At 44.8% G+C, this 25,268-nt stretch overlaps 1 protein-coding gene across 4 annotated transcripts in view; it reads right to left on the bottom strand.

The window, feature by feature from the left end:
• Positions 1 to 19,305, bottom strand: part of PECAM1 (platelet and endothelial cell adhesion molecule 1) — a 64,047-nt gene extending 44,742 nt beyond the window's left edge. The window contains exons 1-4 of one of the 4 annotated variants that reach the window (XM_036267855.1): positions 19,119 to 19,305; positions 11,392 to 11,630; positions 856 to 916; positions 745 to 771 (exon numbers count right to left, since the gene is read on the bottom strand). In XM_036267855.1, coding sequence (XP_036123748.1) covers positions 745 to 771; positions 856 to 889 — 61 coding nt within the window. In that variant the 5' untranslated portion in view covers positions 890 to 916; positions 11,392 to 11,630; positions 19,119 to 19,305. Of the gene's footprint in view, positions 1 to 744; positions 772 to 855; positions 1,186 to 11,391; positions 11,631 to 12,032; positions 12,045 to 19,118 lie in introns of those variants that run through there. The other 3 variants (XM_036267856.1, XM_036267857.1, XM_036267858.1) reach the window with 3 other exon arrangements.
• Between the last annotated feature and the right edge of the window lie 5,963 nt (positions 19,306 to 25,268).

Genomic DNA, 25,268 nt, shown 5'->3' with positions numbered 1-25,268 from the left:
CCTATTGTAGGTAGAACTGCTGCCTCGTGGGTGGCTGGGAAATGAAATCCAATATGTTTTAGATCATTTAGGAGGAAAAGAGCTGTAACAACAATATAAACTATGTTCTGTCTTCATGAATCTAACAAATTGATTACATTTCATTTGTGAATAAAAAAATTGGGGAGGAGTAGAATATGAAAATGAGAATTTTACAGTAGGACAACAAAAAACAAATTATTCAATCACTCACTTTTTTTTTTTATCCTCACATTTTTCCATTTTTTGTTCAGATAGAGTGGGAGGGAGAGAGAGAGAGAGAGAGAGAAACAGTGACGTGAAAGGGACACATCGAGTGGCTGCCACCCACACAACCCAACCAGGGCTGGGGACAAACTGCAACCGAGCTATGTGCCCTTAGAGGGAACCGAACCCGGGTCTCTCTGGACCGCAGCCCGACGCTCTAACTGCTGAGCCAAACCAACCAAGGCGGCTCACTCACTTTTTTTTAATCACCCCGCCCAATCCTAACATACAGCAGTTCATTAGGATCTAGAAAACATGCTGATTAGAACTTGGCTTTGAACAAGTGTTTTGTTTTGTTTTTTTCTAAAACCTTTAAAAAATGCCAGAAAGCAATAAACATTAGCTTTCAACTGGAATACGTTTTCCCCATTGTTAGAAACATCAACCCAAGCAGTTTGACATGAATGTGAAGAGTCACAGAAAGATGGAATGCATCTAGGTGGAAAGTTTACAACTTACAGTTTTCTTGAGCCTCAAGGCTTGAACCTGGAAAAGACAGAAAAAGATGTTGACTTCACCTGCTCCGAGTCTCTTGCAGTGCAAGTGATGTAGGAAGAGAGTGAAACTCACAGAGCAGAAGTGTCAGCAGGGCTCCCGGCCACATCTTGCCTGCAGTCAACCCCAGCTGAATCTGAAAAGCCAGACTTCGAGTAGTTAGTTCTGCTTTGGGGCCATGCTCCTACAGCAGAAGATGCTTCTCAGACACTGCAGATGAGGAACTGCTCTGCGCAAAGCACGGAGACCACTCTGGTGACTTCTGCCAGCGCCGCAGAAGGACCGGCTGCGAGGCTGGTCAGGTAATGGAGGCCATTGCTGGAAACCGGGAACAATGCCTGGGGCTGGCCTGATATCTCCTCAGGAAATGACTGGTCTTCCTGAGGGGCCACGGAACATAGCTGCTTTGTTTAGTTTTTAAGAGGGAAAAAAGGCACAAGTGGTATTTCACCTCAGCTTTCCTGACGCTCCTCTCTTGCCTGGGTTTGGGGCCCCTTCTCATGGAAGAGTAAGAGGGTTCCTCCCTTTCTCCGACTTCCAGCCAAATGGCCTCTCTCCTTGGACACTCAGCAAGACCCCTCTGCCTCCCTTTGACCCCCAAAGGGACTCTTTCCACATAGCATAAGTGTGGACCTCCTGCCTTTCCTGGCAGGGCCATGGGACAGGGCTGACTTTTCCAGAAAATTGTGGGTTCACCAGGGAAACCCCATCTTGGCTCCCTATTGCCCTCCAGAGAAAGTCAGTTTACACTCCTCCACCATCCAGCCCTTGCTAACCTCTCTAGCCTGGTCTCCATGGACAAAAAGGAGTCCAACAGAAAGTAACCTCACAGGGTGACCTAATCATAAATTCCTGTTTGAGTTGGACAGGTCATGATGCGTTGTTATGCTCAGGCACGTAACTTGTTTTTAATTAATTTTATAGAGTGGAAGGGTGGGGGGAGAGAGAGAGAAAGACTGATTTGTTGTTCCACTTACTCATGTAGTCATTGGCTGCTTCTAGTCTGTTCCCTGACTGGGGATGAAGTCCCCAACCTTGGCGTATCGGGATGACACTCTAAGCAACTGAGCTACCCGGCCAGGGCCTATAACTTAAGGAAAAGGTCCATCTTTGCCTTAAGCAGACCCTCTCCATTGTTTTTGTGCATCTAGGTGAACATACCCGAACTTGAGGTCACCACCCTCCAGAGAGCACGTGATCTTGTTAACTACCCCGTGATCCAACACCACCTTGCTTTCGCCCCCTTCATGGAATCCTCCTGACATCCTCTTAATTTCTAATGCGTAACAGAAACTGCAGAACTGTCCTTCTCCAGAGCATTCGAGGTCTTGCTTTCTAGCAATTATCCTCAGTTTTGGCTCAAATAAATACCTATAAAAATTCTCCACAGATTTGGACATTACTTCTTTTTTTTTCTTACAAACTGATGGGGAACAAGATCTCAAATGCTCCTGGACATTTCTTTTTTTTTTTCTTTTATCCTCACCCAAGGACATTTTTGCATTTATCCTCAGTTAGAGTGGGAGGGAGAAACATTGACACATTGACCAGTTGCCACCCACATGACCCCAACTGGGGCCAGGGACAAACTGCGACCGAGGTGCATGCCCTTAAGCGGGAACCAAACCTGGGTCTCCCTGGTCCACAGGCCGATGCTCTAACCGCTGAGCCAAGCCGGCCAGGGCTACTCTTGGATATTTCTTAAGCTGACATCTCTCGCATTCCCTTCCTTGAGCCTCTGTTCCTGCTACCAGAATTTATAGTTCCCAGAACACACGCCAGTGCTATTCCCCTGCTTGGAGTACCCTTCCGCCCATTTTTTTCTTCCTGGCTAATTCCTACCCATTCGTCACAGGGCAGTGTGCCATGTTGTTTCTGAAATGCTACCTCCGCATGCTGCCACATGGTAATGAGACAGGCTCGTACTCGGGACAAGCGGAATGGGGAAACTGAGACAGCAGTTTGCAGCCACCTAGTAAATCCTATCTTCCCTAAACCAGGGACACTTGAGAGTAAATGGCTTGTACTTCTCCCCAACCAGGCGGCTAATAGCTTAAATCACCCTACTCAGGGAGACAGATAGCATAAATCCAATTAGGGCCATTTACCAACCACACCCAAGGATAAATGAAGTTAAGAGAATAAACCTCATTTTGGTACATCAGCATAAAGCTGATGAATATTCTATTGCGATCCTCCCCTAAGACTTCCCTTAACTGCCCAGCCTGTAATACCCCTCAAAATGAAGATCCCAGCACATACTCTCCTTCCCAGGAGCTGTTCCCCCACAGGCACGCGTCTCCTAAACTCTATGGGACCCCATGAGGCTTGCAACCGGGGCAGCAATGGCAGCAGCAGTTCGTTCCAGACCAACCCTGTGAGCCTGTCCCCAAGGCCCCTTTTCTCTGACTTCCTAGTGAGCCAGAGCAGCCCAGCCCAGGCTCTTTTCCCAGCCCTTTCTTGTTTCACTGTCCCCAACTTTAATAAACACCCTCTAAAATTTACCTGGACTCATGTTGTGAAACTCTTCCTGCATGAAGTCAAGAACCCACACACTACTGGTCAGCTCTAGGCAGACCTGCTAAGGGCCAGGGCCCCTTTTTGGTAATAGTAAAGCTAAGTCAGACTAGCTGAGATGATAGAAACCAAAGATTTCTCTACTTCAGGGCCAGTACCAAGAAGTGATGACTTCCAGCTAGAGAACAATTCTTTTTTTTTTTTTTAACTTACCTTTATTGTTGAAAGTATTACAGATGTCCCCCCTTTTCCCTTCATTGACCCCCTCCCCCGCTCCAGCCTACCATCCCTGCCTTCACTACACTATTGTCTGTGTCTATTGGTTATGCATATATGCATATACGTTCTTTGGTTTATCTCTTCCTGCCCCTTCTCCCCCCTTCCCTTTGAGGTTCATCAGTCTAATAACCAATTTGTACTTCTTAATCCTTTCGCCTTTTACCCATCCCCCCAACTCCCCTCCCATCTGGCAACCAACAAAAAGTTCTCTGTATCTAAGAGTCTGTTTCTGTTCTGCTTGTTCATTTTATTTCTGGATTCAATAGTTGGTAAATATGTATTTATTGCCATTTTATTGTTTATATATTTTATCTTCTCCAAGAAGATCCTTCAACATTTCATATAATATTGGTTTGGTGGTGATGAACTCCTTTAGCTTTTTCTTGTCTGGGACACTCTTTATATGTCCATTGATTCTAAATGACAGCTTTGCAGGGTAGAATAATCTTGGTTGTAGGTCCTTGCTTTTCATCACTTTGACTATTTCTTGCCACTCCCTTCCGGCTTGCAAAATTTCATTTGAGAAATCAGCTGACAGTCTTATGGGAGGTTCCCTTCTATAAGGGACCTATGAATAATTGCTTTTTTCTTGCTGCTTTTAAGATTCTCTCTTTGTCCTTAACCTTTTGCATTTTGATTACGATGTGTCTTGGTGTGGGCCTCTTGGTGTAAACCACACCTTGGTGTGGGTTCATCTTGTTTGGGACTCTCTGTGCTTCCTGGACTTGTATGTCTGTTTTCTTCATCAGTTTAGGGAACTTTTCTGTCATTATTTTTTCAAATAGGTTTTCAATTTCTTGCTCTCTCTCTTCTCCTTCTGGCACCCCTATGATGCGAAAATTGGCACGCTTGAAGTTGTTCCAGAGGCTCCTTACACTGTCCTCATTTTTTGTATTCTTTTTTCTTTTTGCTATTCTGATTGGGTGTTTTTTGCTTCCTTATATTCCAAATTGATGGTTTGCTTCTTGGCTTTACCTACTCTACTATTGATTTCCTATAAATTATTCTTTTTAAAAAAATATGTTTTGTCCAGCTGGTGTGGCTCAGTGGTTGAGCATTGACCTATGCACCAAGAGGTCACTGGTTCAATTCCCAGGTTGTGGACCCAATCCCCAGTGGGGGGCATGCAAGAGGTGGCCAGTCGATGTTCTCTCTCATTGATGTTTCTATCTCTCTCTTCCTCTCCCTTCCTCTCTCTCTAAAATCAATAAAGAAAAAAAAAATTTTGTTTTAATAATAAAAAATATGTTTGAGACAGAGAGAGGAATATCGATTGGCTGTCTCCTGCATGACCCCAACCAGGGCTGGGGATCAAACTGCAACCGAGGTACATGCCCTTGACCGGAATGGAACCCGAAACGCTTTTGTCTGAGGGCTGATGTTTTAACCGCTGAGCCAAACTGGCCAGAGCACCACTGATCTTTTTACTGTCTCTCTAGTTTTACCTTTTTCAGAATGTTTTATCACTGGATTCATGCAGTATGTTTCTTTCACTTAGAAATATGCATTTAAGGCTCCTCCATGTCTTTTCATGACTTTGTAGCTAATTTCTTTATTTTTTAATTCACTGAATAAAAAATTATATATATATATATTATATATATATGTTTTATTGAACCTTTAGAGAGAGGAAGGGAGAGAGAGATAGAAACATCTATGTGAGAGAGAAACATTGATTGGCTGGCTCCTGCACACCTCACACTGGGTATCAAGCCTGAAACCTGGGCATGTGCCCTGACCAGGAATCAAACCAGGACTCTCAGTCCATGGAACAATGCTCAATCCCCTGAGCCACAATGGCTGGGCCCTGTAAATTATTCTTTATTTCAGTTAGTGCATCTTTCATTTCTGACTAACCCTTTTTTATGCTCTTGAGGCCTTCACTAAGTTCCTTAAGCATCCTTATAACCAGTGTTTTGAACTCTGCATCTGTTAGATTGCTTATGTCCATTTCATTTAGTTCTTTTCCTGGAGTTTTGTTCTGTCCTTTCATTTGGGACATGTTTCTTTGTATCCTCATTTTGGCTGCCTCCCTGTGATTGTTTCTATGTATTAGGTAGAGCTGCTATGTCTCCTAGGCTTGGTAGGGTGGCCTACTGTAGTAGGTGTCCTATAGGGTCCAGTAGCACAACCTCCCTGATCACCCCAGTTGGGTCCTCAAGGTGCACTCCTAGTGTGGACTGTCCACCCTTATATTGTAATTGAGTCTTGATTGCTGTTGGCATGTCAATGGGGGTGATTTACTCAGGCTGATCAGCTGCGAGGACTGGCTATGCCCATTGAGCACTGACCTCTGACTACCTCAGCTATGCAGGGGCCCACCACACAGAACAAGACTTGCTTCAGCAGGGCTCTGGTACCCACTGAGTCCACTCCTTGATTGTGTTGCTTGTGGAGATAGTTGGGTGGTGGTGCTATGCCGAGGTCTGAAGCTGTCCACTAGGAGTGCTGGCTCTGAAGCAAGGTCAGCCACTGCCTGTGTTCTACCCGGGGCCACCAGGCATAAGCTACAAAGCGATCTGTAGATGGCTGCTTCTTGTGCTGTGCTTGGAGGTGCCCAGGCAAAGCCAAGTTGTGAGCCAAAGCTGGCTGCTTCTAGTGCTGTGCCTGGGGCCACTTAGAGAGAGGTACGGGAATCACTGAGGCCAGATGCTGCTTGTTTGAGAGAATTTAGAGCTCAGCCAGTGTGGCTCAGTGGATTGAGCACTGTCCCATGGACTGAGAGGTCCCAGTTCAATTCCTAGTCAGGGTACAGGCCCAGGTTGTAGGCTCAATCCCCAGTAGGGGGCATACAGATTGATGTTTTTCTCTCACATCGGTGTTTCTATCTCTCTCTCCCTTCCTGTCTCTAAAAAAATCAAGAGAGACATTTTTTTTTTTTAAGAAGGAGAGAATTTAGGAAAATCTATAGCAGGAGCCCAGACAGGCCAATCCTGTGGTAAAGCCACTGGAAACAGCTTGGGTGGGGCAGGGCCTCAGGGAATAACCAGGGCGGGACGAACAGTGTGAGCCAGGTTGCTGGAATGCCAGATATGACACCTGTCTGTCGCCCTGGGGAAGAGCTCACCAAAGGAACAAAGGCCTCCACCAGCATGTCTGGGAGAAAGCTGCCTCTCCAGCTCTTGCCCTGATGCCAAACAACTCAGTTCTTCCCCTTACGTCTCTGGTGCCTTTCGAGCTGCCTCCCCCATGCTGGAGTCTAGAGGGTGCAAGTCTGAGTAAGTCCGTGCGCGGGCCCTTAAGAGGAGCTGCCTGGGGCTCCAGCCACCCCAGCCTCCCTCTGCCTCAGTTCCCGCTGGTTTTTCCAGCCAGAAGTGATGGGGATTCTCTTCCTGGCACTGGAACCCTGAGCAGGGCACCTGGTGTGGGACGGGGACCCCTCAGTCTTCAGGGAGGACCTTCCCAGCCGAGGTGTCCTCCTGATTTTTATCCGCCACATGTGGGTGTGGGACCAGCCCGTCCCCTCCACCCCCCTACCAGTCTCGATGCAGCTGCTGCTTTAACTCCGTAGTTGTAGGACTTCATTCAGCTCAGTGTCAGGTGGTTCTGGGGGATGGTTGTTCTGTAGTTTAGTTGTAAGTTTGGCGTGGCTGTGGGAGGCGAGACCCGGGTACCCGCCCGCCATCTTGACCGGAAGTCTCTAGAGCCCGATTCTCTTCTCGTTGGCTCAGTGCGTTTTGATGAGAACTGTGGAAGCCAACGTGCGCGAAGGTGCTTCCTCTTGTTCTGTCTTTGTTGCTTTGTGTTCTCCTTTCCCCGCTGTAAACCATCTTCTTTGGAAGCCTGCTGGAAATTATCCCCACCGATATACCAAATTTTGATTTGGCAGGAAAAGAAGAATCATCATGAATAAGAAAATACATGTTGGCTCCAAAGTTAACTTTTCCATACTGTAGAGTAAGCAACTTTTGCTTCTCAAAGTAACATTCAAGCAATAGCGATAAATGTCTCACCCCTTACTCTTAAGTTTAAACTTCTAATTTTTAAAAATATGTTTTATTGATTTTTTTAAAGAGAGAGGAAGAGAGAGAGAGAGAGAGAGAAACGTCGATCTGAGAAACATCCACTGGGTGCCTCCTGCAGGCCCCCCTCTGGGGATCAAGCCAGCAACCCAGGCATGTGCCCCGCCGACCAGGAATCGAACTGGGACCTCTCAATCCATGGGACAATGCTCAATCCACTGAGCCCCACTGGCCCAACTAAAAGTAAACTTCTAAAAATTAGTCATTGTTTCATATACAATGCTAATACTTTGAGAACACCAGGAGAGTAAAAAAGCTTTATTTAAAAAACATGTTAGTGCTTTAAAAGAAAAGCAGAAAAACTATAACCTACAACTTACGTCATGCACCAAAATAAATTCCAAATGAACCAACCATCTGAAGGTACAAATAAAACCATAAAAGTTCTACACGAAAATATGAAAGAATTCCTCTTAACCTTGGAATGGTAAAAGCTGGTTTAACTATGACTTAAAATAAAAAAATTGTTAAATTATACTTCATGAGCCCTGGCCGGTTTTGCTCAGCGGTTAGAGTGTCGGCCCGTGGTCCAGAGAGACCCGGGTTTGGTTCCCACTAGGGGCACGTACCTCGGTTGCAGTTTGTCCCCAGCCCTGGATGGGGTCGTGTGGGTGGCAGCCAGTCTATGTGTCTCTCTCACATCGATGTTTCTCTTTCTCTCTTCCTCCTTCTCTCCCTCCCACTCTATCTAAAGATAAATGCAAAAATGTCCTCCGGTGAGGATAAAAAAAAAAATTATACTCCATGAAATGTCTGCTTTGCAAAAAAAAAAAAAATTCAGTCAAGAGAAAAACTGCAAACTGGAAAATATATTTGCAACTCACATCATAAACAAAGAGCTAATCTCTCTAACTGTAAAAAGCACTCAGAAATCAAGAAGAAAAAGATCAACAATACAATAAAAAATGGGCAAACGATATGAACAGATAGATAACAATAAAAAGTATCTGAAATGTGGAAATAGGCAGAAAGGATCACAGTGTATTCTTTCAGTGCTGGGCATAAGTAGTAGGCTCTCCTAGGGATTACCTGAGGGTGTGTGAACCTCTGCTTGACTTGCTGTTTACTGTAGACTAAGATATTTTACAATCGGTAAAGGTAAACATTAACTTTGGGAAAGTCTAGAGCAATGCAAATAATTCTTATCTGTGATGGGGGGATGGGTGGTGAAAACTGGGCAGTTGGGACTCTTTTAATTGTAAACCTTTCACACTTTTTATTTTTAAATTATGTGACCACTGCCCAGGCTGGTTTTGCTCAGCGGTAAGAGCATCAGCCCATGGACTGAAGGGTCTCGGATTTGATTCCTGGTCAAGGGCACATACCTGGGTTGCAGGTTCAATCCCCAGCCCCAGCTGGGGTCATGTGAGAGGCAGCCAGTCGATGTGTCTCTCTCACATCAATGTTTCTCTCTCTTTAATAAAAATAAATAAATTATGTAACTATTACCCTTTTTTGTATTATATTTTAAAATTGTCATAAGAAATGGAAAGTTTTAACATCTTCATTGATCTATAATTGATGTACTGTAAATTGCACATATTTAAAAGGTACAGTTAGAAAAATGTTGACATAAATATACTCCGTGACATGATAGCCCCAATTAAGCAACTGAACATGTTGTCAGGGAGGGGAATAATCCGCCCCCCTTCTTTAGTTCTTACGGCTGGACTAACAATAAAATAATAAAATTGCCACCAGACTAGGTTAACAGGGGGAAAATCAACTTCATATATGTGCACAGGAGAATCACAATATGATGCTCAGATCATAAAATAAGGCTCAAAGAAATTATTGAATCAGGAGACTTTTTTAAACTTTTCAGACCAAAAAACACAATACATTTCTGAGAAACCGACAGGACAAAGAAAGTTAGTGCTCACTAGAAAGGAATCTAAGCAAGGTTTGGGCTTGGGTAATACATTCGTAAAGGCTTTACAAGGCTTGTTTATACAAGGTTTTATAACTCCTGGATAAGCTTGCCTCTGAGCCCTCAGGAACATGGAGGGCACCTACTATGAAGGTTTATTTCTTTCATTTAGAGGGACAGAGGCAAGTCAGAGAGTGCCTCCCACTCCTGCTACTTCTCATGTGATTTTCATTCAAAATAATCAATATGCCGCCTGGCCCAGTGTGGCTCAGTGGACTGAGCATTGTCCCATGGACTGAGAGCTCCAGGTTCAATTCCCAGTCAGGGCACATGCCTGGGTTGCAGGCTCGATCCCCAATGGGGGGCGGGCAGGAGGCAGCCGATCAAAGTTTCTCTCTCACATCGATGTTTCTATATCTCATTCTCTTCCTCTCTCTCTAAAAAGTCGATAAAAACATATTTTAACCCTAGACGGTTGCTCAGTGGTTAGAGCGTCAGCCTGCTGACCAAAGAATCGTGGGTTTGATTCCGGTCAAGGGCATGTACCTTGGTTGCAGTTTGTCCCAGCCCTGGTCAGAGTCATGTGGGAGGCAACCAGTGGGAGGCAACCAGTCGAAGTCTCTCTCTCTCTCTCTCTCTCTCTCTCTCTCTCCTTCCTCCTCCTCTTCCTCCTCCTCCTCCCTTATCTGAAGATAAATGTTTGAAAAGTATCCTCAGGTGAGAATTTTTAAAAAAACATATTTTAATCAATATGCCATTGTGGGATATCTTGGGGTGGCCTGCCCTGGGCACTGACAATATACATCGCCTCAAAGCTATGCCCCTTTGCACCCCTCTCTCTACACCCACTAGCCCCCATGCAAACACTGATCTGCTTTCTGTCACTATGGGCTGCTTTGCATTTCTAGAACTTTATATAAATGAAATCATACAGTATGTACTCTTTTTGCCTATCTTCATTCAATCCACATAATCAAGACTTCATTTCTTTTTATTGCTGAGTAATATTCCATTACATGATTATGACACAGTTAGTTTATCCATTCACCTATTAACAGACATTTCAGTTGTTTCAATTTTAAGCTAATATGGACAGAGCTGCTATGAATAAGTCCCTGTATGGACACATACTTTCATTTCTCTTGGATAAATACCTAGGAGTGGAATGCCTGTGTTATATGGTAGGTGTATGTTTAACATTTTAAGAAATTGCCCAGCTGTTACCAAACTGATCACACCATTTAACATTCCCACCAGCAAAGAATGAGAGTTCTAGTTGCTTCACATCATCACCAGCACTTGGCAGGTCAATCTTTTTAATTTTAGCCGTTCTAGTGATTTCTTATCATGGCTTTAATTTGCATTTTCCTAATGACCCATAATATTGAACATGTTTTCATGTGCTTATTTTCTATCTTATGTGTCTTAAAATCTTCTGCCTAATTTTTGGTTAGGTTGTTTTTTTTTAGTACTGTATTTTTTTTTTTTTTTTTATCCTCACCCGAGGACATTTTTCCATTTTTTGTACAGATAGAGTGGGAGGGAGAGAGAGGAAGGGAGAGAGAGAGAGAAACATCAACGTGAAGGGACACATCGAGTGGCTGCCACCCGCACGACCAACCAGGGCCGGGGACAAACTGTAACCGAAGTACGTGCCCTTAGCGGGAACCGAACCCGGGTCTCTCCGGACCGCAGGCTGACGCTCTAACCGCTGAGCCAAACTGGCCAGGGCATTAGTACTGTATTTTTAGAGTTCTTTTCTTTTTTTTTTTTATCCTCACCTGAGGGCATTGATATTTTGTTCAGATAGAGTGGGAGGGAGAGAGAGAGAGAGAAACATCGACATGAAAGGGACACATCGAGTCGTTGCCCCCCCGCACAACCCAACCAGGGCCGGGGACAAACTGCAACTGAGGTACGTACCCTTAGCGAGAACTGAACCCGGATCTCTCTGGACCGCAGGCCGACACTCCAACCGCTGAGCCAAACCGGTAAGGGCTAGAGATCTTGATACAATATTCTGGATACAAGTCCATTGTCAATTATGTGATTTTCAAATATTTTCTCCCAGGTTGTGGCTTGCTTTTTATCCTTTCAGTGGTGTCTTTTGATGAGCAGCAGTTTTTGTTTTGTTTTGGTTTTGGTTTTGGTTTTGCATTTATCTTCAGATAGAGCAGGAGGGAGAGAGGGAGGAAAAGAGAGAATGAAACATCGACGGTGAAACAGACACATCAAGTGGTTGCCACCCACAAGAGCCCAACCGGGGCCCGGGACAAACTACAACCGAGGCATGTGCCCTTAGTGGGACTCGAACCCAGGACTCTCTGGTCTGCAGGCCAACGCTCTAACCACTGAGCAAAACCGGCCAGGGCGAAGTTTTTAACTTTTTTTTTTTTTTTTATCCTCACCTGAGGACATTTTTCCATTTTTTGTTCGGGTAGAGTGGGAGGGAGAGAGAGGAACAGAGAGAGAGAGAGAAACATCGATGTGAAAGGAACACATCGAGTGGCTGCCACCCGCACAACCGACCAGGGCCGGGGACAAACTGCAACCGAGGTACGCACCCTTAGCGGGAACCGAACCTGGGTCTCTCAGGACTGCAGGCCGACGCTCTAACTGCTGAACCAAACCGGCCAGGGCGAAGTTTTTAACTTTTAATGAATAAAGTCCAGTATATTAATTTTTTTCTTTTATGGATCATCCTTTTGGTCTCACATCTAAGAAACTGTTGCCTACCAAGGTCACAAAGATTTCCCTCATGTTTTTACATTTAGATCTATTATCTATTTTGAGTTAACATTGGCAATGATGCAAGGTGTCATTCAAAGTTCTCCCCCCCCCTCCAGATAAACGTCCAATTGTTCCATTTGTTGAATTGCACCACCTGTTGAAAAAAACTATCAAAAGACGATCTTTTCTCCAGGGAACTCTCTTTGCAACTTTGTTGAAAATCAGTTGTCTGTATATGTGTGGCTTTATTTTTGGAGTCTCTATCCTGTTCCATTGATGTATTTGTTTATCCTTCTGTAGTAACGCACTGTTTTGATTTATGTAGCGCTATAATACATCTTGAAGTCAGGTAGTTTTAGTCCTCGAACTTTTTTCTTCCTTTTCAAAGTTATTTGGGCTATTCTAGTGCCTTTGCCCTTCTATATGAATTTTTAAATTGGCTTCTAAATTTCTACCCAAAAAATAACTTCTGACATTTTGATTGGAACTGCATTAAATCTATATAAATCAACTTGAGGAGAACTGACATCTTGGCAATACTGAGTATTCTGACCTATGAGTCACATCGCTTCATTTATTTAAGCCCACTTTCACTAATGTTTTAGAGTTTTCAGTGTCCTTTTCATTGTAAACCTTGGTGTCCTTGTTAGTTTTTAAATCATATGAACGTATTATCTTTTAAGAATCAAATTAAGAAATTGAATTTTAAAATACAATCTGTGCCTCAGAGGGTTGGAAATCATTTAAAACGCCTGTTGTACCCAACTCTGCCCAGCCCAGACAGTATCACAGGGTCACATGATGAGGCCCCAAGAGCCAAGACAACATGGTTTGGTCTGGCACAAGATTTGTGGGTCCTCCTGGGAGAGCTCCCCTCACCACTTCCCATGGGTCTGTCTCCCACTCTTTCCTTCAGAACCACTCCTTCCCATTCTCATGGAAATCTTTTCTTCCAATGCCTTGGCTGTGGTGTAAGAACTGAATATGGTCTTCCTCATTTATTTTAGTCGTTGAAAAGACGGTTGGGGGGGGGGTATAGAGAGGATAAATGGGGATGAAAGAATAAAATTAGATTTACAAAAAATAATAAAAATAAATAAATAAAAAAGAAAAGACGACCATGCTCCTTAGTCTTTATTTGTAAAGTATGAAAGTCTTATTGAAAATTAACAATGTATAAATGGAATTTTTCCATTTCGCTTTTTAAAAAAATTGTAAGTGGGATGGCTTTTTATATGTCTGTGAACTTTACATATCTTGCCCCTTCCTTCCCCTTTCCTTAGTGGATTCCTTGACCAGGAACAAGAAAAAAGTGTTCCTCACAATTATTTTAGCTCCCTGGTAACTAGTCAAGTCACTGACTGGTCGGGGGCCAGGATGGTGGCCCAGGTGTGCTCAGCAGGCCCGACGAGCTCCCCGAGCCCTACATCCCTAGGAGCGCTGCTCCCTTCTCCCCTTCTCAGCCAAAGGGGATGGAAAGAAGACAGAGTGGTCTGTACATGCTGTGCTTCTGCTTCAAATACCAGGAAAGTCACACGAACCCAAATCACACCAATTCATTACTGCGTGAAAAGCTGCCTGCTGGAACAGACTTCAGGAAGTGGTTTTTCTGAGAAGCTGGGGTGGGGTCCGGGAGGAAGGGTGGGGGAGGCAGGCAGCCGTTCTGTCTGAGAGTTGCAGGCACCTCACACAGCTGGCCCCCCATTTATCTCATGACTAAAGTGACAGGAAATAAGATGTCAGCCATTTCCCCCAGCCTGTAGCCTCCGGTCTGATGAATTAACATGCAGATCAGAGGGTTGGGGGGGCTCCAGTCCCTGCTCCGCAGTTTAATAACTTCAATGTTTTGAGGTTCACTTTCCTCACCTATAAAATGGGAATAATATGCTCACTCTAACTACTTTAGTCTTGTTATGAAGATCAAAGGAGAGCCGGCATTTGAAAGACATGATTTGAAAGAAAATCAGCAGAGTGCAATGAGAATATAAAAATAATGAAAACACGTGTGATAACAACAATAGCTGTAGGTCTGGTTTGGGCCCCCGCCTGCCCTGTCTGAATTGCTGCTCTGGAAACTGGCTTAATGAGCACAAAGGGAGGGCCTCAAAGACCCTAATTCAACACCCACCTAGGCCCTGTCCTCAGAGCTTCAGTCGGCCCCTCAGAAAGGTGAACAGCTGAGCCAGAGGGAAACAGGCTGAGATACTGGGGAGGGGTCAGTACTCCTCCATCCCCTGCTAGAAACAGACTCACAGATACAAAAATCAAACTGAGGGTTGCCAGATGGCAGGGGGCTTGGGGGGCTGGGTGAAAAAGGTAAAGGGATTAAAAAGTACAAATTGGTACTCACAAAATACACCTGGGGGTGTAAAGTACAGCACAAGGAATATAGTCAATAATATTATAATAACTATGTATGGTGCCAGGTGGGTACTAGAATTGGGGGGGGGTAATCACTTAATAAATTATATAATTGTCTAATCACTATGCTATATACATGAAACTAATATAAAATAATATTGAACATCAACTATAATTGAAAAATAAAATTTTATAAAATTAAAATTAAAAGGGGCAAAGGACTTGAACAGACATTTCTCTAAAAAAGGTATACAAATAGCCCATAAGCACATGAAAGGATGGTCAACATAATTAGTCATTAAGGAACTTCAAATAAAAACCACAATAAATGTCACTTCACACCCACCAGGATGGCTATAAGTAAGAAGACAGACAATAATAAGTGTTGGTGAGGATGCGGAGAACCTAGAACCATCATACACTGCTGGAAAACATGTAAAATGATACATTTACTTTGAAAAAGTTTCTCAAAAGGTTAAAAATAGAGTTACCGCCCTGGCCGGTTTGGCTCAGCGGTTAGAGCATCGGCCTGCGGTCCAGAGAGACCCGGGTTCGGTTCCCGCTAAGGGCATGTACCTCGGTTGCAGTTTGTCCCCGGTCCTGGTTGGTCGTGCGGGTGGCAGCCACTCGATGTGTCCCTTTCACATCGATGTTTCCCTCTCTCTCTCTTCCTCTCTCTCCCTCCCACTCTGTCTGTACAAAAAATGGAAAAATGTCCTCGGATGAGGATTAAAAAAATAAATAAATAAAAATAAAAATAGAGTTACCATATGACCCAGCAGCAATTCCTTTTTTAGGTATATGTCCAAAATAAATGAAAACATGTTTACAGAAATGTTCATGGTCGCATCGTTAATAATAGCCAAAAAAGTAGAAACAACTCAAATGTCTATCAACTAATGAATAGATAAACAAAACATGTTATAGCCACACAATAGAATATTATTTAGCCATAAAAATGAATGAAGTAGTACTGATACACGCTCCAACATGGTAATACTTGAAACCGTGATGCTAAGTGAAAGATGCCAGTCACATAGGACCACATACCATTTGATCTCATTTACATGAAATGTCCACAATAAGCAAACCCACTGAGACAGAAAGTAGATTAGTAGTTTCCTAATGCTTGGGTATGGGGTTTCTTTTTAAGGGTAATTAAAATGTCCTAAAGTTGCTGGCGGGTGTGGCTTAGTGGATTGAGCGCCAACCCATGGACTAAGAGATCCTGGTTCAATTCCTGGTCAGGGCACATGCCGGGGTTCTGGGCTTGATCCCCAGTAGGGGGCATGATTGATGTTTCTCTCTTACATCAATGTTTCTATCTCTCTCTAAAAAAATCAATAAAACATATTTATTTATTTATTTATTTATTTTTTCTTTATTGATTTTAGAGAGAGAAGAAGGTAGAGGGAGAGAGAGATAGAAACATCAATGAGAGAGAACATTGACTGGCCACCTCCTGCATGCCCCCCACTGGGGATCGGGCCCACAACCCGGGCATGTGCTCCGACCGGGGATCGAACCAGCAACCTCTTGGTGCATGGGTTGACGCTCAACCACTGAGCCACACTGGCTGGGAAATAAAATATATTTTAAAAATAATCATAATAAAATAAAATGTCCTAAAATTGAGTGTGGTGATGGTTGTACAAGTCTGTGAATATACTAGAAAATGAATCGTACATTTTAAATAGACGAATGGTAATGATATGTGAAATACATCTCTATAAAGTTGTTATTTTAAAGATCCTAGGAGGCAGGTGTTTCAGTTTCTTGTGGCTGCTGTAACAAATTCCCACAAACTTTGTGGCTTAAAACAACAGAAACTCATTCTTTCACAGTTCTGAAGGGCAGAAATACAAAATCAGTATCCTGGACCCAAATCAAGGTGTCAGCAGGACCACACTCCCTCCAGAAACTCCGGGGAGAGTTTGTTCCTTGTCTCTCTCAGCGTCTGGTGGCTGCGGGCACACCTGGACCTGTGGCTGCATCACTAATAGTCAAGGCTGGCATCTTCAAGCCTCTCTCTGCTTCACTTTCTCATTTCCTTCTCCTGTGTGTAACCTCCCTCGGTGTTTCTTTTTCTTTTTCTTAAAAAAAAAATTTTTTTTAATTATTGATTTTAGAGAGAGAGATAGATAGAAACATCGATGAGAGAGAACATCGACTGGCTGCCTCTGCACGCCCCCCACTGGAGATTTGGTCCACAAGCTGGGCATGTGTCCTGACGTGGAATCAAACCGGAACTTCTCAGTCCATGGGATGACACTCAACCCACTGAGCCACACTGGCCAGGCTCAAAATTCTTTTGATATAAATATTTAGCAAGCTATATGTACCCCCATGTTCATAGCAGCACTATTTACAATAGCTAAGATCTGGAACAGCCCAAGTGTCCATCAGTAGACGAATGGATAAAAAAAGCAGTGGTACATATACACAATAGAGTACTACGCAGCTGTAAGAAAGAAAGATCTCTTATCCTTTGAGATGACATGGAGGGACCTGGAAAGTATTATCCTAAGTGAAATAAGCCAAGCAGAAAAAGACAAATACCACATGATCTCACTTATATATGGAATATAATAAACATAACAGTCTGAGGAATACGGTAGACCCAGAAACATGGAAGTAGGGCACAGACTGACATCCCCCAGAAGAGGGGGTGGGGGAGTGGGAAGAGATAAACCACAGAACTTATATGCATGTATGCATGACCAATGGACATGGACAACAAAGCCGGGGATGGGGTGGGGTGGGGGGGCCAATGGGGTGAAAAAGGAGAAACATCTGTAACAAAAAAATAAATAATTAAAAAATAAATAAATAAATAAAAATGTTTAGCAAGCTACAAATCCACTAACTCTGTTATTCATCACCTCCTCCATGAGGACATGAGGATCCCTCGTGAGGGTAAAACCCAGAAGTACTGGCGAACCATACATCCATTAGAGAGTGGCTGCTCTTGACACTGTCGTCACAGCAGTAATGATAATAATACTAACAACAATAATAATCAATCGAATATTTTTTGTCCTTGCTCTCCCTCTTCTGTCCTTTCTATCTAAGATGGATAAACTTTACTAAAATAAGAGGAAAATCTAAATGGTTTATCATAAGGTCTTGGAGAAATTACCCTGCCAGGAACAACTCTTGGAAAAGTGGGGCAGGAGGTGAGGGGATGGTTTATCTAAAAATCAACCAAATGCCCTGGCTGCTTTGGCTCAGTGGTTAAAGCATCGGCCTAGGGTCCAGAGAGACCCGGGTTCGGTTCCCGCTAGGGGCACGTGCCTCAGTTGCAGTTTGTCCCCGGCCCTGGTTGGTTGTGTGAGTGGCAGCCACTCGATGTGTCCCTTTCACATCGATGTTTCTCTCTCTCTCTCTCTCCCTCCCACTCTATCTGAACAAAAAAATAGAAAAATGTCATCGGGTGAGGATAAAAAATAAATAAGTAAATAAAAATCATCCAAATGGTTTTAGGTACAAAGAACGGCTTTGCTTTAAAGTACAGGCAGTTTCCACTGTACTTATCATCAGGTTTCGATTCAGAGTTTGTTCTTAAACTAGCTGTTAAGCAAACGCAAAGTGTACTCAACAACAATCTAGGGAACACTGATGAGGTTCCCTGACCACCCTCCTCCAACCATTTGCTGGAAATGAGGTTGAGATTTACTGTGAGCAATATGGACTCTAATGAACAAACTGAACTGGCAAGCAAAATAGAGACAGACTGGCAGCTCGGGGGTGGGGGTGTGAAGGAATCAAGCAAAAAAAAAAAAAAAGAGAACCTGTGGACATGGGCAGTGTGGTGATTGCGGGGATGGAGAGCGTGAGTGGGGGTGAAAGAAGGTTTAGAGGGGACATATGGTGATGGAAGATGATTTGACTTTGGGTGGCGGGCACAGAATGTACACACAATGTAATATACAGATTATGTATCATAGAAATGTACACTCGAAACCTAAATGACCCTACTAACCAATGTCACCCCAATAAATTTAATTTTTTAAAAGTCCCTTAAAAAAGAAATTTACTATGAGCAGCCTGAGCCCCAAGTCTCTTCAGTGTCCAAGCTCTGAACCCCTTTGTTCCCAGGGGCAGGTTTGGGCAGTTTCCTTCCCCCATAGGTGGGACTTGGCAGCTGCCTGTGTGCCCGGATCACTTTTAGTTCAGTGACTATAATCTGAAAGCATGTTCACTAGAGCCTAATTCCCTTTTCCAGGGTATTTACCAAGAGAACAGGGTCCCCATCCCTCACATCACCTGTCAGTGCCTGGAGACTCCCCGCTCTGCTAGAAACGGAGCCTCACCTGGTGGCCCGGGAAGGTAGCAGCCATTTATCCAACTGGCTCTCTTAAGCCTAAAGCTTTGTGCTTTAAATACCCATCCTTAAAATATTAGGGATTGAGGAAGAGTAGCCGAAAACACAGAAGGTAAGAGACGGAATGTTGGCTGCTGCCGGCTGCATCACCCCTCTAGGGTCCGCCTGCTTCCGCCGACAGGCTCTGGGAATTCACAAGAGAACACTACTTTAAAATACTTAAAACGCAACTCACCAGATTGGTTCTCAGTCTGGTGTATGGCTAGTTTTGTCCATATCCAGCTGGCTTTGGTGGGGCCAGCAGAAGTGTGTGACCTTTCTTATCGCTCAGCTGTCACGTCGGTTTGAAGAGGAAATCTGGCCTCTGGCCAGAGGAGCTGCGGAGGAAGCAGAGGCTGGGGGCTGAGGGCACTTTCTTCTCTGCTCTCAGAGTCCTTCTGCTTTCTGCTGTGAAAGAAAACAATGGCTCCTGCCTAAGAGGCTTCTCCTCCCAGCTTTTTGGGCCAAGCGTGTTGGTGCTATTCTTGGGCTGAGCCTGCAGACGAAGGTGTGTCCCCTCCTAGTATCTAGTCTAAAACCCCGAAAATGTCCTGAGCTGAAGCAAACAAGGGTGGGGACAGGGGCCTTGCTATTCCACTAAAAACTCCAACAGATTATTTATTAGGTATGTAAAAACTCTGTGCGTCTACTCATTCCCTAAAATCTTTTCCTAGCGAGTCATGGCTCACACTGTGTGCAGAACTTCAATAAAGTCTGCGTTGAAAAAAAAATTATGGAGAGGACCCAGATCTGTATGGTTAGAGTTTAGAGAAAGATAGAGTCTGGGGAGTCTGGGCCAGACCTAACAAGGGCTGTCTGTGAGGGTCACCCCCAGGAGGGATCGGGCCAGGTAAGAGGCCTGAAATACGAAGCAGGAGGAGGGGTGCTCAGTGAGGCCCTGAGATGGGGGGCTAGCAGCCTGTGGACGATGATGAGCAGAGCAGAACTCTTACAGGTGTTGGTAGAGGACACTTGCAGCTACCAGGCTGGAAGTGGTGATGACCAGGGACCAGCAGGCATCTGCTAACAGCAAGTCAGGACAAGTTAACCAGGTTTCCATTGTTGTCAGGGTTACTAGATTGTAAAACAATCAAATACTGCAGATACAGGGTTTCTGGATTTCAGAAAGACATGCGACCGAGTGTCTTCATGGAGAAGTGTGTGGTACCTGTCATTTGTGGGACAATGATATCAAAAGAGTTTTGATCGGGGTTGATTCAAAGGAGCTCTCTAGCAGAGTGCATGCACATGGCCCGTCTTCTTCCCTCTCTTGCTTGACACTTTTAGTTGAAAACACGCTGATTGAGTCACTAATGACACAGCACTGAGGGGAGAAGGGAAGAGGTCAAATGACTGAACTGGTAGTCAGCAGGACATCCCTAGGAGGAATTAATGGGCCAGATGGTGGTATATAATAGAAAGTCAAGTTCCTGATCTTAGCTCCTCAAAGCTGATCTTACAGATACAGGATGAGGGAGATGCTACTTAACAGTAGAAGGTTTGGGAAAGACTGGTGAGTGTGGAGGGGGTACCACCGCCATCCTAGTTGGCAGCATTAAGGGAAGGTTCAGGAGAAGGGAGAAGACAGTCCCACTGTATTTTGTCATACATGCTTGGTTTGGGGGGCAGAGAGGGCGTGATACCCCAAAGCATGTGGACCAATGATGAAAATGCTGAGGCAGGGGCCTTCAAACCATATCTAAGCGGAGCATTTGAAGGAGTAGGAATGTTAAGATTTAGGGGCATATCTGATCATTATCTTCAAATAATTACACTGTTATTATGTGAAGAAGGAATGGGACTTTTTTCTTCTACTTTTGGGGAGAAATAATAGGGAGGTGTATTTCAGTTCAAATTTTGTAACACAGCAGGTGAGGAAAAGTTCTTTTTTTTTCTCTTTATCAATTTTTAGAGAGAGAGAGAAACATCAATGAGAGGGAACATCGATTGGCTGCCTCTTGCATGCCCCCCACTGGGGATTGGGTCCACCTGGGCATGTGCCCTGACTGGGAATCGAACTGGTAACCTCTTGGTGCATGGGTCGATGCGCAACCACTGAGCCACACCAGCTGGGCAGTGAGGAAAAGTTCTGTGAAGGGTTTCAAAGGCAGCCAAGTGGGGCGAGAGGCGAATTGATATGCCAGGTCCTGAGGCCACCAGCAGCCACACGGGCCACTCCTCTCCTGGGGGAACACTGTGGCTACCAAGCAACTCTTCACCTTATTATTATTTTTTTTTTAGCCTCACCCAAGGACATTTTTTCATTTTTTGTTCAGATAGAGTGGGAGGGAGAGAGAGGAAGAGACAGAGAGAGAGAAACATCGATGTGAGAGGGACACATCGACTGCCTCCCGCACAACCCAACCAGGGCCGGGGACAAACTGCAACCGAAGTACATGCCCTTAGCAGGAACCGAACCCAGGTCTCTCTGGACCGCAGGCTGACGCTCCAACCACTGAGCAAAACTGGCCAGGGTGCAACTCTTCACCTTATTGATGAAATTGCTAAGGAGGCAAATCTCAGTCAAAGCCAATGCCATGCGTCAGAGGAGTGTTCCTGCCAACTGCCAGGGTTGAAGACAATAGAAAAGGGAAAAGGACAGTTGTCAGCAGTCAGCAGAGGTGGTTAGTGGCCCCTGTTGTGTGTGGGCTGGGATCACATTTCCAGCTTGATGCTAAGAAAGGCCCTCACTTGTATGTGGAGCTCAGGAATGACCAGCCGGACAGCATGGAAATGCATCTGTGCCCCTTTTGTGGGAACCTGAGCAAATCTGGCGACCAACCGAACAGTAAGCATGACAGGGACCCAAAAAAAACAAGGAAAACAAAACTCGGTGCCGTGCTCACAGACTTCATCCCCGGGAACTGAAGGGCGGAAGAATGACACACCACAGATGGGACACACAGACCTGGGCAAGAAGGGAGACCACCTGGAAGTGAAGGTAACAGAACGAGACAGACTGGCTGACTGGGAGGGATGGCGGGGACTTGACTGTGGAGGGAGGCACTAGGTGTAGGAGACCGGCCTATTTTCGCCGGGAAGTGTGATGTAATTCTCTCCCCTCACAGCCCCTCCAGCAACCTCCCGGGAAGGGCTGCTTTATTCCCAGTGGGGTCGCTACTGAAATGTACCAGCTCTCGCGTTTCCATGGGGTGTCTCATTGGATCCTCTGAATCACATGTATCCTCGTGGTGCGGGACAGAAACAAGACCCTCAGAGAGGTCAGTACACTTGCCCAAGACCCCATAGCTAGTTTCCATGCTCAAGTCCGTCAGAGCCCTGGTTGCCTGGTGCTACGGCTGAGCCCTCAGGGGTTTTGCACAATGTCTCTAGAAGAAAACTTTTTTGAATGTTCCATGATAGGAACATCTTTGGCTCAGAACAAAGACTGAAGGGGTCAAAAGCTGAAAACGTTGAAATACACAGACTATGAAGTATTTATCACCAAGTTCATTCTAGGATGTAATCCTTCAGTGTGTTCTACACAGCTGTCTTAATGTTTCCTGTTCCTTTACATCTTCTTTACCTGATTCAACAAAATTGAATAAATAGACACATTCAAATAAAAAAGGCACCCAAGCTGGGACAGGAGAATATGCACAGGAAACAGTGCTTCTGGACAGACGTGAGATTTGTGTGATTTAAGACCAAGCCAGGAACCTGTAAACACATTTCTAATATTGAGCGTATGAGAACACACGTAGGTCTCCAAATGGATCCCTCAAAAATCTCAAGGATCTGCTTTAATTAGAGCTGTTTGAAAAAAATGGTCCAGTTCCCTAGAGAGATTTAAAACAAAAAATGAATGTTCACACAAAAATCTGGACCTGAATGTTGACAGAGGTTTTATTTGTAATTCCAGCTTTCCTGAAAAACTGGAATCAGATGCCCTTCAATGGCTGAGTGGTTCAACACACTGGGGTACATCCATACCTCGGAATATTCCTCAGCAATGAAAAGGAACGAGCAATAGATACATGCAGCGTCTTGGGTGAAGCTCCAGGGAAATATGCTGAGCAAAAAGGCTAACTCTCCAACTATGATTCTATTTACAACACTTTTTTTTTTTTTGCATTTATCTTCAGATAGAGCTGGAGGGCAAGAGGGAGGAAGAGAGAGAGAAACATCGGTGTGAGAGAGACACATCAAGTGGTTGCCACCCACACAACCCCAACCAGAGCCGGAGACAAACTGCACCCGAGGTACATGCCTTTAGTGGGAACTGAACCCGGGTCTCTCTGGTCCGCGGGCCGATGCTCTTTGATTCCCAGTCAGGGCACCTGCCTGAGATGCAGGTTTGATTCCCAGTAGGGAGCATGCAGTAGGCAGCTGGTCATGTTTCTCCCTCACATCGATGTTCCTCTAAAATAAATTTTAGAAAGGACAAAGGAGGGCCCTGGCTGGGCAGCTCAGTCTTCCCCAGTTTAGGGAAGAGAGGATTTACTAGGTGGCTGCAAACTGCTGTTTAACTATCTGTCTCAGTTTAACTATCTGTATCTGTTCCGCTTGTCCCGGGTACGAGCCTGTCTCATTACCATGTGGCAGCATGCGGAGGTAGAATTTCAGAAACAACATGGCACGCTGACCTGTGACGAATGGGTAGGAATTAGCCAGGAAGAAAAACAACAGGTGGAAGGGTACTCCAAGCAGGGGAACAGCACTGGCGTGTGTTCTGGGAACTATCAATTCTGGCAGCAGGAACACAGGCTCAAGGAAGGGAATGCGAGAAATGTCGGTTTAAGACATGTCCAGGAGCATTTGAGATCTTGTTCCCCAGCATATGTCGTCAGTTTGAAAGAAAAAAAAGAAGAGGATTTTTATAGGTGTTTATTTGAGCCAAAACTGAGGACAATTGCCAGGAAGCAAGACCTCAAATGCTCTGGAGAAGGACAGTTCTGCAGTTTCTGTTACGCTTTAGAAATTAAGAGGATGTCAGGAGGATTCCATGAAGGGGGGAGAAAGCAAGGTGGTGTTGGATCATGGGGTAGTTAACAAGATCACGTGCTCTCTGGAGGGTGGTGACCTCAAGTTCGGGTATGTTCACCTAGATGCACGAAAACAATGGAGAGGGTCTGCTTAAGGCAAAGATGGACCTTTTCCTTAAGTTATAGGCCCTGGCCGGGTAGCTCAGTTGGTTAAAGTGTCATCCCGATACGCCACGGCTGGGGGCTCTATCCCTAGTCAGGGAACATACAAGATTAACCAATGAATGTATGAATAAGTGGGACAACAAATCGACATTTCTCTTTCTCTCTCAAATAAATTAATTAAAAGAAAAATCCTTTAAAATTAAATTAAAATTTGTAAAAAAGGACACAGGAGGGACCCCTGTGGTGCTGCCAATGTGCCTTGAGTGGTGGTGGACTCGTGAACCTGTGCAGGTGATGAAGCTTTACAGAACTTCACACACAGATGCAACGAGCACAAGTAAAACTGGAGAGATTGAATAAGGTCCATGGGTTGTAGCAATGCTAATGTCCTGGTTGTAATATTATACTGTAGTTTCAGAAAATGTTACCATTGGAGAAAACTGGACATGTGATCTCTCTGCATCATTTACTACAAATGCATGTGAATCTGCTACTATCTCCATCAAAATCTCTTTTTGGAACATGGACCAGACAGTTCCCTGTCCTTGAAAGATTCGAGCTCTGGTCCGAGGCTCCCTGACACCGGTGTTGTTGGGGGATTACTGCCTTAGGTGGCCTACTGCTTTCGACCCTCCCATTCTCCTGAGGTCTTATGGGGGGTGGGACCCTTGGGTAGTGAGGGGAGAGCTGAGCATCACACAGAAGTCCTCCCTTCCTGCTGGTCCCAGAAGCGCAGCATCAGGGAGAAGTGGACGCCCTCCCCGAAGAGGCTCATTCTCTCACACCAACAGGAAGAGGACAGCTACGCTGCGGACACTTGCTGGACCGCCTGTCACCAGCGGTTTCTCCGAAGGCCAGGGCTCCCCTGGGGTTGAGGGACTCAGGCTGCTCCTCTGATAAAAAGAAAACATGAATTTTCACACTGCTGCTTAGGATCTGGAAGAAAACCAGGATGACAAGTCACAGATACGCACCAAATGAAGGGACATTCTAGATGGACAGCGAAGAGGAACATTGGGTGTTCAAAGAGGTAAAGGGGGATTTTGGAACATTAGTCTAGAGATGCCCTGAAGTGCTCAGCTCCTAAATGGAAGGCTTCCTTCTGGATAATCTCATCATCAGTTGCACCAGAAAAATTATTCTTAGATGGACCTCTGGAACAGTGAAATGGGTAAATGTGAGGTGTCCTTAGCCCCCTCTTCTCCCCATAGGATGAGTCCAAGAGAGCCATCCCTTGGGCCAACTCACAGAGACAG

The sequence above is a fragment of the Molossus molossus genome, unplaced genomic scaffold (genome assembly GCF_014108415.1).
Source record: "Molossus molossus isolate mMolMol1 unplaced genomic scaffold, mMolMol1.p scaffold_m16_p_19, whole genome shotgun sequence".
NCBI classification, from domain to species: Eukaryota; Metazoa; Chordata; class Mammalia; order Chiroptera; family Molossidae; genus Molossus; species Molossus molossus.
Note: the sequence above shows the minus strand (reverse complement) of the source record. Positions and strands in the feature narration are given on the sequence as shown.